Raw genomic sequence first — 14315 nt, 5'->3', positions numbered from 1 at the left:
ATCATTTAATAATTGTTGTTTAGAGCCAGGAGTTTTTCCTGACTTTAACAGGAAAATCTCTTCACCCTATCTATAACTTGAGCCCATCATTTTCATTGGTTTCCACTAGTTTCTATCGTCCCCAAGGTCCTGTTCCACTGTCACCGAGTCAGGTTACACAGCCACAAAGTTAGATTCCACAGCCACAAAGTCAAAATTAAAGGTTAAAGGTGATTGATCACACTTTCTGTAGAAAGAGCTGTCATTGTTTCATATTCAAAGGTGAAAAGCTTTTCAGCACCAATTTCCTGTTTTGTGATGTTGTCAAATCAAATCAAATCCAATCCAATTTATTTATATAGCCCTTCGTACATCAGCTGATATCTCAAAGTGCTGTACAGAAACCCAGCCTAAAACCCCAAACAGCAAGCAATGCAGGTGTAGAAGCACGGTGGCTAGGAAAAACTCCCTAGAAAGGCCAAATCCTAGGAAGAAACCTAGAGAGGAACCAGGCTATGTGGGGTGGCCAGTCCTCTTCTGGCTGTGCCGGGTGGAGATTATAACAGAACATGGCCAAGATGTTCAAATGTTCATAAATGACCAGCATGGTCGTGTAATAATAAGGCAGAACAGTTGAAACTGGAGCAGCAGCACGGTCAGATGGACTGGGGACAGCAAGGAGTCATCATGTCAGGTAGTCCTGGGGCATGGTCCTAGGGCTCAGGTCCTCCCAGAGAGAGAAAGAAAGAGAGAATTAGAGAGAGCATATGTGGGGTGGCCAGTCCTCTTCTGGCTGTGCCGGGTGGAGATTATAACAGAACATGGCCAAGATGTTCAAATGTTCATAAATGACCAGCATGTTGTGACCTTGTTTCCACAGCGAGTGACCCTAATGACCAGCAGGGGATTCTTGCTTACTACTCAGAGGGCTGCACTTGGGTAACACCATAAGCACAGACTTAAGAGTTATCTCTGTGAAGCTTTTAAGTGATTTGAAGTATACGGGCCAGTAAGAATTCAGGTTTAAAGCCAATGACGGATAATTAGGATGGAACTCTTCTCCTGAACTTGATATTTTGATGAAATTGTCTTGGTTTGACTAGATATCGCAAGAAGCTCATGTTCATGAGTAAATATTTGGGATTTACTAGTAACTGATTCTGCAACGTATAATATTGGCCCCAGAACCTAATCAGCTGCTGGTTTTTAGCTAATTATTAACAGTTCCATATTATGGCTGTCTTGACAGATTGGTTCAAAGACACCATTTATATTTGTCAGATATTATTTAATTGTGCAGTTTTGACAATTTAATATAATGTCATCCTTTTTTCACAGGATGCATGGTTCAAAATGGTTACCTTTGTTATTGGGAATAGCGGATTTCCTGGTCAGCTTTATTTACACCATCGGTGTATTGTGACAACTGTGAGGATGGCCTTTTCATGATACAGGACACTGTATCATTGGCTGTTAGAATGATGAAGGATTGTGATTCTTATTCAGATTCAGGCCACAGGCAGATCAAGGCACTGAACCAGATGTATGATCTCTAGATCGAGGGAAAGGAAATGGTAGGGAATCATTTAAACAAAAACATTTTTACTGGATAGATGATCAATTTCACACACATACCAAAAGCATTTTTGTACTATTGATTTTGTGCTAATGTTGTTATTCCAACTTCTCAGGAAAATGCAGAGTACTGTAAATCTATTATCATGATTACAATCTTCACATTTTGTTGAAAGATAACTATAATTAGTCTATATCTGAACAGAGCAGCTCTGTACTGAATGCCATATAGCAAAGATTCAAGTGTTTCTTTCAAGTTTTTCTCCTTAATGTTATACTCAGTATAATGCAGCTATATTCATACAGGCCACTTTAAATGTAGATTGTGTAATTTCATATAAAAAAATGAATGGTTGATAGAGAAAAGCATTTGAATGTAACTATTTAGGCTGTATATTGAAATGCATTATCTTGATACAGCCTTGTCCCATATGAGTTCATGTGTATTACATTTCTGTTGGTAAAGCGCTGTAAGGGAGAATGCACAAATTATTCTTTCAATCAATTATTGATATCTTAATTCATATTTAGAAAATGCACTTTTTGTTGAACTTTAATGTGCATGTCAGATATCTTTCCAAAACGGAATGTATCCTGTAGTATACTACTGTATAAATGAATCATGCATGAATTTGTAGTTAACTATCCCGTCCTGTGACTACTGTACCTGTGATTTTATTTTATTGGTGTTATAGCTAGTGTGGACTTCCCAGTCAATAACCCAATCAACACACTGTAACGATCGTCGTAGGTGGAAGAAGAGGAGGACCAATGCGCAGCGTGGTAAGTGTCCATGTTTTTAATAAAATAACTGAACAAAAATACGACAAACGAACAGTCCTGTACGGTGAATGGAAAAACACCGAACAGAAAATAATCACCTACAAAACACAGGTGGGAAAAGGCTACCTAAGTACGATTCTCAAAAAGAGACAGTGAACGACACCTACCTCTGATTGAGAACCATACCAGGCCAAACACATAAACGCAACATAGAAAAACGAACATAGACTACCCACCCCAATTCACGCTCTGACCAAACTAAAACAAAGACATAATGAAGGAACTAAGGTTAGAACGTGACACACACACACACACACACAACCATACACACTTACAGGCACACCCATTTCTAGGTAACAAGAGGACAAGTCAATTATTTTCCTTAATGTCAATACAACTTTATTTTGATGCAGAATTATCCATTGAGAATAACAAAAACAAACAAAAGCGAAATCTCCATGGAACAACTTAACACTTAAAATAACAGAGAATGCAATTTAAACTTTAAAGTATTCACCTTGGAGTTTTGCATTAGTTTAGTACATAATACTAGACCACCTGCAAACAAAAAATATCACATTGTGAAGCATAAAAAACAGTAGTAGAGTTGAAAAAGGCATCTCAAAATGGCAATGTCGGGTCAAGCTTTGAATATCCTATACTATAAGTGGCTATCACATTAAACATTTTAAATGAAGTTAATTATATAGGTAATCATAATATGCATTCTTTATTTTAGAACAATGATAGATTCGTTTTTTACTGCTTTGGATTTCCACATTTATCATAATATTCTTATTGCCTCTTTAGTTTAAACTCTATTTAGAGGAAAATACAATACGAAAATACCATAAATATCTTTCTTTTGTATAACCAAGACGGTACTTAAAAATATGTAAAGATCTTAACTGAACAATATCTTAATGTACTCATCCGGTAGTCCATCTGTGTTCATTACATTGTGTCATATCTCTTACAATACCAATTACATATTTTATTTCACAATAACTTTAAAAGTACAGTACCAGTAATGAATATATATATATTCAAGCTGTATCAATAATAGAACTGGAAACATCTAGCAAAGTTCAGGAAGTTGGCAGCTGTAGTAATATGGAATGGGATTATTCAGGTTTGATGTTCTTCACTCTTGTTCGTGGTTGACAAATAGTCTTGCCTCCCATCTCTGAGCCATCACATTCTTTTTCCTTGGTAATGTGGAGAGTGATTCTGGGAACTGGGGGAAAGAGTTTCACCTGTAAAACTGCATGCAGTTTCAAGGTGAAAATGGATGGTGTATAAAATGGTTTGTAATGAAAAAACAGTATCAGAAAATGTAATGAACACAATTAAACATGAGCACATGCAATGTTATTTAGTGAGGCATTCAGATGACATTTAGTGAGGCAATCAGATGACAAAATATTTTTTTCTACACTGGTCATGTTTTGCAATTTGCATGACAACGAACACCACAAGGGAGTTGACTAAAGCACAAACATTTGATCAGGCTAACATCTGTTCGTTGATTAATTATGATTGGAGAAGATAGGACATACCCTATGGTCACATGACAGGGTGGAGCGGTCCAGCTTTCGAGTCCTTGATGGTGATGAAGGGGAAGACACACATTTCAGTGGCACTTCTGAAGAAGAAAGAGAAACCATTAATACTCATACATTCATATGCTTAGAGACCTATATCACGAATTTGGACAAGTGGTGAACACTAGTGATGCAATGAAAACACAACACAGCTACAAACCACAAACTCTTTCCCATATTAACCGTGCTCTTCATCAGTCATCAGCACATACCTGCAGTATCAAAGCTCAGGTTCTCCAGGTTCGGGGACACCACAACAGTGTCATACTTCTCCCTGGTGTGCATCTGGCTCCTCTGCCTCCTCCACTCCTCCTCCCTCTGCTTCACCATCTTAATCTCCTGGTCCACCAGGGACATGGAGCTCCGCGAGCGCAGTTTGAAGAAGGGGTTGTTGACAAATGTGCTCTCCTGGGTCTCCTGGCAGGAGGCCGAGCTCAGGCAGAACTCTGAGGCGCTCCGAATGATCAGGTTAGACGTCTCTAGAATGATGACGTTGGCTGACGTCTCCAAAGGCCACTCGCTGTAACGGCTGGGACCCGGGGAGAGCAGGGATCCTCGGGTGCGGTGCCTTGGGCTGGTGGGGTAGGAGTCTGGCTCCAGGATGATCACGTTTTGGGCGGTCATTTCATGGTAGGTTGCACACCTCGGTGTGGGTGAGGGGGAGGTGGCTATGGAGAAGGTTGGGGTTTTTGCGTCGGGAGACCTCAGTGGCCTGCATCCGGGATCGCTAGAGTCAAACATCTTCCGTTTCTCCTCCACCTCCTGGCAAAAACCTTTCCCGTACTTGCCGGGGTAGAGAGTGGTTGGTCTGGGATGTGCAGATGATTCTCCAGCTTGACCCTGTTTTGCGATCCCTCTCTCCCTCCTGAAGTTTTCCTCGCGCTCTATGGTCTGTCGTATCTCCCTTTCGACAGGGTTGTCTGAGTCCTCGTAAGGGGACCTGTAGCTGAGGTCATCCAGACCTGAGTCTTCTGAACATGGGCTGAACTGGGTGTGATGAAAGTCACCCAGGGCAAGGTTGTCGAGTTCGGTGTCCCTCCTGGGTCGGTCGATGTTCCTGACGGGTGTGTACATGGCGCTGTGGCCTCCCTGGCACATCCCCTGCTGTCTGACAGTGGGCTGGTGGACCTGGACCTGTCCTTTGGTCTGCTCCTCCATTTGGCGCCACTGCTTCCGAGCCCCCTGGAAGTCCACATGCTCTGTACTAACGTTCTTGCTCGTCATTTCTTGTATCACACAGTAGTCTTGAGGAACCTTCTTGTCAGGGTCAGAGCTTACAGAAGAGCTTGCAGATGTAGAACGACGTACTTTGCAAGCTCCGCCTTGGCTGGCCTCTTCCTCATCCTCTGGAATCTCTGATAAGACCTTGAACTGGCCAGAGGACATATCTTGGTCTTGGATCTCGCATTCTGTGGGGCAATCGGGTTGTTCAAGCTCGTGAGGACTATCTGCAGTTTCATCCTTGGCCCCATTCTCTGCCTCCCCTGCAAATGTATCCTTCTCGAGAGCATCTTGAGCATTTCCGTCACACCTTTCCTCCTTGTTGACTGTAGATGCAAAAGTGGACCTCCATTGGTCATCAGTCTCGCTGTCTGATGACACGATGGCCATTTCTACCTGCAGACAGTCACTCAGGTCGTCTCGGTCAAGGTCATGACAGGACCCCGTAGAAACGTCAGAGGAGACCTCCTCTCGGATAAGCTGCTCCAAGATGGACTCTTGTGCCACCATCACTTCTGATGGAGCAGAGTTGTCCACGTCATCTTCTGCAAGCAGGTCTTCCACCTTGCAAACGGGTTCACTCCCAAATATACTTGAGGAGTTGAGTAACTCTTTTAGACTGAAGTCATCTTGTCCTGTCCCAAAGTTGAGAATCCCCTCCTCTCTGTTTCCCTCCACATGTTCATCATCCTCGTCTGGTTCATCCACTGACGTTTTTATGTTCTCTTTTGTTCCTCTGTATTCTGCGAAAGGTTCTTGGTCACATTCTTCCTCGCTCTCACTAAGCAGGGGTCTCTGGTCCTCCGTTTCCCCAGAATCCATTTTATAGTCTGTTAGCTCGTCCGTCTCTGAAAGCTGGCTGGTCTCCATGGCTACGGCCCCAGAGTGGGATTCTTGTTCTTGTTGTTTCTCTTGTGGAGTGTCGCTGGCACTGGCACTGCAGCTCTCTCTCACTTCATTCCCCTTTATCCTCTTCACTCCAGCTGTGGCTCTCTATGGAAGTCAAATAAAACACTTTAAGGGTAGGATAAGGCAGACACAAAAAAAAATTGTATCTGAATAGATCAATGGGATAGCCTACTGAACCTGGTATGAGGTATTTTTGTCTTTTTTCGATGGCTCTTTTGATGAAGTGTGGTGGCGAGTGGAATTCCTTATTTAGTGAATCTCAAATTAAGTAACACCTATACCAGCCAGTACCCTCAGTTCCATGTAAAAATATATAGTTTATCCTTATAGGTGGTATAATGTTATGCTTTTAACACCCACCACAGTAACTGGTTAACTGGTTATCATTTTGGTTCTCTGTGATATGACACACCAGGGTTTCACCACGCCATTTTAATTTCATCAAAACACCGTCTTCACTCTGGTGCTCACCGAGGGTGGGAGGAAATCTTTTGAAAGCATAAAACACCATGAGACATGCTTCAAACTGAGCATGGCTTCGCTGTAAGTGGGTGAGAATTAGCATGATTTTGATAATTTCACAGCCAAGCATGTGATTCTGCCAGGGATAACATGTTGATGTCAAAACAAACATAGTACTGACATACATAAAAAAACCACAGTAAATGGCTAGGTGAAGGGAGATGGGCTTGTTCTCATACATACTGTATGTATTTAGATGAACAATTGGATAAGGTTTTCATACAAGAGATGCAAGCTGTCTACATACAGTACATGTATGCATGAAACATGGTTACCAGACCATTTTCTGAGGCCCTTAATAACAGTTTACATGTGATTAAAACTGACTTCTTGATTAGGGGATGTAAGTAAATCAGCCCACACAGTTGCCCTAATCAACATACCTAGCTATTGCTAAGACAACATTTATTGCATAGTGAATACACCCACACACCAACACTGATAATTCACACCATTGGAGTTGGCATAGGCTACTGTCCACCAGTTGGACAGCACTTATTTTTCAAGTGAAGCTGTGTAGCGTGCTTATTGCCTAAGTTGTTTGAAAGCTTGGAGACCCCATATCTGCAAATAATCAACAGTTTCTTTATCTGAAGAAAAACAAAAACATGCTGAAAGCATTGCACATGTTTCTGAGTGTGTGTGTGTGTGTGTGTGTTTGTTTACGCACATGTTGCAAACATGTGGCGCTGCATACTGTGACAATGGCATTGGGCAGAGAACAGAATAAACCCATCTGAAAGAACAAATTGGATCCATTATGTAAGAATGAAATACCTCGGCCCCCGTCATTTCGGTTGTGTCCCAATAGCGTTTGAACATTGGGTCCTGGTACTGCAGTACAGGGAATCAGTACATTCGAGCCCTCAGGGCATCCAACCCAGCCTCCATCCACCACACTGTACTAAGACCTGAATTCAACATGTACTGGTCATTCATCCATAATGCTGTATCAATCCTAATGCTGATGGTTGGAGTGATTTCTTTGAAGCTCTTAACTTGCACTAGCTTTGCTTCTCCAGTGCACCACCATACAAACTATTCCTCCCATATATTGGTGTTTCTGACTGTCTCCTGGATGGAGATCAAGTCCACTTGGTGTGAATCTCTTAGCAAACATGCTGTACTGTATATGGTATAAATATAGCTTTGGAACGGTTGCCTAGAAACTTGCTGATATGAAAATCCAAGCCCTCCTGGGAGCAGCTTGTAAGAGAGATGCCTTTTCACATATTTTATCCTCTGGGTCATATTTAATGTACATAGAGCAGTATTTAATGTACAGTAAGCTCTCTGCAATACCAGTAACGGCTAGATCTGCCAGATGGACCAGATTTATCTTGAATGATACAACAGGGACATGTGTTGAAAAGTAGGGTAGCCTAACCCACTGGCCACACCACGTCATTTCAACATGGAAATGTAGCTAATTTTTGGTTGAGACGTTGATCAATGAAATGTCAACCTTTATTTACCCACTCAAAAAGACAGCCAGAAGTTTGTTGAATTCCCAATGTGTTATCACATGCATTCAACCATCTAAAAGCACAACCAAATTCCCCATGGAAAAACAATGTCAGATTTTTGTGGTGTAGTTGTCATCTAAATGTGTTACGACTTCAATTTCAACCATTTAAAAACACAACAAAGTTCAAATGGGATTACAATGTCAGATATGTTGTATTTCTACTACAATTTAAGGTGTTATCACTGTGCTTCATCTAATAGCACTACCAAATGACCTGGATTGTAGGTGAGATTATATTACAAGATTTATTCATTTGTTCATTATATTTGTTAATATATAATATAATGAATTTGTTAATATTTGTTCATTAATATTGTGAAGATCTCCACAGACCTGTGATCTTTGCATGCTATCCTGAACATGCACACTTTCTATGATGACATAATAAGACCTTTAGAGTTACAGTAACCTCTAAATGTGGCCATGGATGAGTTGAATAAAAACTGTTACATAGCCTTAACTTTAGGCTATTTACTGTATTACAAAAGTTATATTGAATTGTGTTGGTTGACAAACAAATATCAGTATTTTAAAGGAGATGTATCTAAAGCTTGAATAGTTTCATCTGAGCCACTGGCTTAATCCTATTCGTTAGCTTTTATTTTAGTTTTAGTTGGAGACGTGAATCCAACATGTAGACTATTGAATCCAACAAGTTAATAGGCTATTTACGTATTGCAAAAGTGAGATTAAATTGTGTTTGGTTGTCAACGCAACCAAATATCTCCATCTCAACCAAAAATCGAAGTAATAAAACAGGACTATCAAATCAAACTTTAAATGCACTTTAAATAAAGTTTGATTTGATTTATTCCTGTTCTTTTAACTTCGATTTTCTGGTTGAAATGGAGACGTGAATCCAACATATTAAATTTGACATTCACTAAAGCTTGAAACCCTGGGCCTATATGTATTGTTTATTTTGTTGAACCCTAGGCCTATATGTATTGTTTATTTTGTTGAACCCTAGGCCTATATGTATTGTTTATTTTGTTGAACCCTAGGCCTATATGTATTGTTTATTTTGTTGAACCCTAGGGCTATATGTATTGTTTATTTTGTTGAACCCTAGGGCTATATGTATTGTTTATTTTGTTGAACCCTAGGCCTATATGTATTGTTTATTTTGTTGAACCCTAGGGCTATATGTATTGTTTATTTTGTTGAACCCTAGGGCTATATGTATTGTTTATTTTGTTGAACCCTAGGGCTATATGTATTGTTTATTTTGTTGAACCCTAGGGCTATATGTATTTTTTATTTTGTTGAACCCTAGGGCTATATGTATTTTTTATTTTGTTGAACCCTGGGCCTATATGTATTTTTTATTTTGTTGAACCCTAGGGCTATATGTATTTTTTATTTTGTTGAACCCTAGGGCTATATGTATTGTTTATTTTGTTGAACCCTAGGGCTATATGTATTTTTTATTTTGTTGAACCCTGGGCCTATATGTATTGTTTATTTTGTTGAACCCTGGGCCTATATGTATTGTTTATTTTGTTGAACCCTGGGCTGAATTGAAACAATAGCTTTTGATTTCTTCGCAAATGCTTATACAGCCTGGTTAAATGTAATTTTCACTGTTAAACCTACCCTTTTGAATGACTTCGATAGCAATGGTGAATATATTTAGTTTTTAAGAAATCTCTAAATAATCATTCTCACGGTAACACATTGGTAGTAGTTAGTGACAAATTTCAAAGCTGGGCTTGGTTAAACCCCGGGATGGGAGACCAAATGCAATAGCTGTAGATACATTTGCTCTCCAGTAGGAGGTACTGCTAAGCCTATTGTTTTTTTTCTGATAGTGGATATAACATTGAAGTTCTGAAGTTGTTTCAAAGGTACAAACTAAACATATTTTATACAAGGTTGAAAATTGGTTACCATGATGACATAATTCTGTGGTTGAAATGTCACCCTCAAAACAATAGTTTTGATGACTTTTTGCAAATCCAATGTATTTTCCATTTAGATTCCACGTCACAATAGCTTGACAAATTACGTTGAAAAAACATTGATTCAACCAGGTTGTGCTCAGTGGGAAGCTTTACTTTACACACACAAATATTTTACTGAATAGCATTATGAATGTTTACATGTACAGTTTGAAAATTCAATGAGAAGGACATCTTTGAGTGCTTTGCAGAAGGTCAAATTACCACAAGCCTAGGGATGGATTCACCTGCCAGGCTATCAGTAACTCATTTCACCTGCATGGCCATGTATCTTTGTGTTGTCCATGTGTACTGTTATATCATGACCACGTGGCCTGCTGTAGGTGTATGGACCCAGCACATCCTACGGGTAATGTGTTCTGTTTTCTACTCAATCATTGCAAAATGGAGTCTGGTCTGCACAGCCAAGATAGGTTTACTGTTTTGATCGTCTGCAGACACAACAAGGATGATATCAACAGCTGGTTACAGTAGGATGAAATCCCTCAGTTCGGGTTTACGTGGGAGGTGGAAAATACAACTGAAAGATGACTTGATTGTTGAGTATGAGGAGAGTCCCTCACACCCCTTCCCTTGTTACATCAAAGGTTGAGTGATGTACTCTGAATAACCTGTTCACAATTTTCCCAGGATACCCAACCAATGGGAAAATGATCCACCATTTGCAGTGATACAGAATGAGAAAATTCAATTCTAGGAAATCTCAGAGAGTAAATATGTTTATGAGAATGAATTGCTTGGCTGATAATAATGTGAAAAATGCCTTAATTTAAAGGGCCATTTTTAAAATCTTTGTAAAGGCCAACCACCTGTCATATGGCTGAGGACCAAAGACATGTTGGACAACAGATAAAATAGTCACGCGCAAAATGCTTAGGATACCCCGCTGCGCAAATTACAGACATTTCCACCATTCTGCGGGGTGATGTAGATAGCAAACAGACATGCACCGACCAGGCAAATGCCCAGCATAGTGACAGATTAACTCACGTGCCGTAGCTGTGCAAAATCCATGCGATTTATGTACCCATCCAAGCCTTGAGCTGCCAATCAAAACAGGCTGGCCGTGGCGAAAATATACAGTATACTTGGATAAGATAACATATCTGGTACCTACCAGCAGCCTCCAACAGAGCAACCAGAAGGATATCATCTCCAATTTACCGAAGCGACCACATATTATTTGAACTACATTCACTGGTAGAGAACTCAACCAAGCGGCCACCCGTTGCGAGTAATTCATAGGTTTAAATTGAAGGAGGAAGAGATTCACGTTTATGTGGGTGTGTGTGGTAGGTGTCGGTCGGAATTATCGATTCGAAAGGCAAATTTGTCTGAAGTTAACTAGAGCAGACGAAATAAGTATTGGCATAAACGCCACTGAAATGCATTGCATCGCCCGCGACCCCCCGCGCTTCTCTCACAGCATCCTGCCCAATCCCCATACAGATAGATACGTTGGGCGCGTATGCATCGGATACTGCAGCATCCAGCTATCGCCCCCAGGCTCCTTCTCTTTCAGAGACCAGCTATGGAACGTTTGATTTTGCCTGCACTTTTTAGAACCCTGTCGATTTCCATGACCAACGTCACTGCTGCTCTGAAATCATTAGCTCACTGATTATTCATTGTGGTCCATTAAAATCCTTTCCCATAAAGGGCTTCAGTGTTTTACCAGCTGTCAGGATTTGTCCATACAATTATTTCAATTGACTGACCCCTAAGTTCATTGCTTGGGCTGTCTAGGTTATAGTATTAATATTCTGTGACTAAGTGGACAATTAGAACATCTAAATATTTCAGTCGTTTCAAGGATAAACCAGAGCTGAGTGGTGCAAGTGAGTGAAGTCTCTGGTGAGGGTATTGTATTGAAGAAGAATCCCTAGACACAGTTAACTCACTGCTGTTAAAAAGTCATTCCAATCTGGATCAATGATGGATCTTTAAGTGAGGTGGATGAGAGTGCCTTGGCAGGACTGGCTTTTTAATCTTTTAATGCTCCACTTTTGTTCTGTGTCCAACATTTGGGATCAGTTGTTCACTTTGGGCATGCTGGGATAAATGAGGCAGTATGCCTACCATTAAAGGTGTTCAGTTAATCTGCTGAACGCGTTTGTTTTTTATGACCGTGTTTTAGTTTCTGCTTCCATTTTCTATTTATATTTTGATGTGTGTATTTTCTGTAATTTATGTAACTCGGTGCTCATCTGTAAAAGAGACCTTGTTCCCAATATGTCTCCCTGATAAAATAAAGGTTAAATACAAAATGAAATAATAATTCAATAAAATAAGAGGAGAAGCCCAACAAAGCCACCATATCTACCCCATATGCTAAACAAAATGTCTACAAAGCACAGTTACTTTTAGTGGCTAAAATGGCAACCCTGGATATATATCTATCTCTTGTAATGTGAATGGCCTGTATAACTCTGACATTTTGAGTTCCAGGGGGGCATTCCAGCTGTACAAAATACCCGAAACTGTATGTCAGAGTAGCTTTCAAAAGCGCTTCCTCAACTCACTACAACTTTTCTCAGCTCTCCATCCAGCATTAAAACCTATAAAACACATTTTAAAAAACACTACTCTCAGTCTTAAACCAGTGGTCAGCTTGACAACCTCTCTAGTGTATGCAGGAATGCTCAATGCTGCTGTGAGTGTTTTTACAGTTTAATCCACCCTCACTCTATGTTCTCCTCAGCTCAGCTGGCTCACTGGAGCAGAGCTTTGTTTCTATCCACTTCAACCACACACTTAAGCCACAGTAAGAACCGAATCAACCAAATACCAATAACACAACCTACCTTATGTTAAAGCAGAGCTCTCTCCTCCTCTTTTTCTCACACTCTAGCCTACATCTCTATCTTTCTCTCCCCCTCTCTCACTTTTTCTCTCTGTATCTCTCTTTCCCTGTTTTTCTCAAACACTCTCCATCTTTATCACTCTTTTTGCCTTCCAGAATACAATCCCAGCAGTACTAACTCAATACTCTGAACTGGTAACCACCTCTACAAGACTATCAAGTGCAAAGCACATTTTTGTGACCTTCCTACTTTGGTCACCGTCTCTAAAGTGTCGCTATTTGTCATCAGCCTGATGCTGAATAACTAGGTGATGACAAACGTCATGTTGTCCTACTGATCTCTTACCTCTCAGGGTCTTTCCACAGTGATTCAGGCTCGGACTGGTCCAGTGGTGGAGTGATGAAGTGGAGTGTGCCTGTCTGCATCTGTCTGACACACACACACAGTCACCACAGCGGCAGGCAGCGACACAAATCGGGTGCGTGGAAATCAGCCAATCACGAAACAGAAGCTTTGATGACAGTTGTGTGTGCAACATGTGTTCACAGGCTCACATTGAATATCACAAGCTAAGGGCAGCTACACGGTAAATGCACTGACTGTACAAAACATTCCGAATATTGAGCTACACCCCCTTTAGCCCTCAGAACTGCCTCAATTCATTGGGGCATGGACTTTACAAGGCGTCGAAAGCGTTCCACAGGGATGCTGGCCCATGGTGACTCCAATACTTCCCACAGTTGGGTCAAGTTGGCTGGACGTACTTTGGGTGGTGGACCATTCTTGATACACACAGGAAACTGTTGAGCGTGAAAAACCCAGCAGCGTGGCAGTTCTTGACACAAATCGGTTCGCTTGGCACCTACTACCATACCCTGTTCAAAGGCACTTCAATATTTTGTCTTGCCCATTAACCCTCTGAATGGCACACATACACAATCCATGTCTCAATGTTTACAATTGATTCTTTAACCTTAAATCTCCTCCCCTTCATCTACACTGATTGAAATGGATTTAACAAGTGTCATCAAAATGGGATCATAACTTTCATCTAGTCAGTCTATGTCATGGAAAGAGCAGGTGTTCCTAATGTTTTGTACACTCCGTGTAGATCTTGCATACACACACACACACCAACATGACATTTTCAAAGGACTTACTACTTTTCATAATCACATATGGCACGTGTTACATCTGTCAACTTGACATTCTAATCTCCTTCATCCTCATTAATCACACTGGCTCAGAGCAGTAGCAGTAGCAGAAGAAAGATGCAAAACAACAACCTGACTATTTGATGTGTTGTTGTTACATGCATGGCACCAACAGCTGGGATGGAATACAAAGACTCCCCCACACAGCCTCCTACACAGCTAACCGTTAGCTACTCTGTCAGGTTTTGTGTGGACCCCAGAAAGAGTAGCTGCTG

General features: G+C 40.7%; 1 protein-coding gene across 4 annotated transcripts; it reads right to left on the bottom strand.

Moving 5' to 3' along the window:
• Positions 1-2719: 2719 nt before the first annotated feature.
• On the bottom strand, positions 2720-13339 carry si:ch211-153l6.6 (uncharacterized). Of its 4 annotated transcripts, none has more exons than XM_020462640.2 (4): positions 13232-13339; positions 4154-6155; positions 3897-3982; positions 2720-3574 (listed from the first exon to the last, which is right to left on the bottom strand). In XM_020462640.2, the coding sequence occupies exons 2-4, from the start codon at positions 6030-6032 to the stop codon at positions 3482-3484; spliced, it is 2058 nt and encodes a 685-aa protein (XP_020318229.1). In that variant the 5' UTR covers positions 6033-6155; positions 13232-13339; the 3' UTR covers positions 2720-3481. The 4 variants fall into 4 exon arrangements, with proteins under 4 accessions (XP_020318229.1, XP_031662543.1, XP_031662542.1 ...); XM_031806683.1 differs by having other exon boundaries at positions 2720-3601; positions 13232-13320; XM_031806682.1 differs by lacking the exon at positions 13232-13339 and adding an exon at positions 11200-11622 and having other exon boundaries at positions 2720-3601.
• Between the last annotated feature and the right edge of the window lie 976 nt (positions 13340-14315).

This window comes from Oncorhynchus kisutch, linkage group LG27, assembly GCF_002021735.2.
Source record: "Oncorhynchus kisutch isolate 150728-3 linkage group LG27, Okis_V2, whole genome shotgun sequence".
NCBI classification, from domain to species: Eukaryota; Metazoa; Chordata; class Actinopteri; order Salmoniformes; family Salmonidae; genus Oncorhynchus; species Oncorhynchus kisutch.
This window is presented reverse-complemented; position numbering and strand designations above follow the sequence as displayed.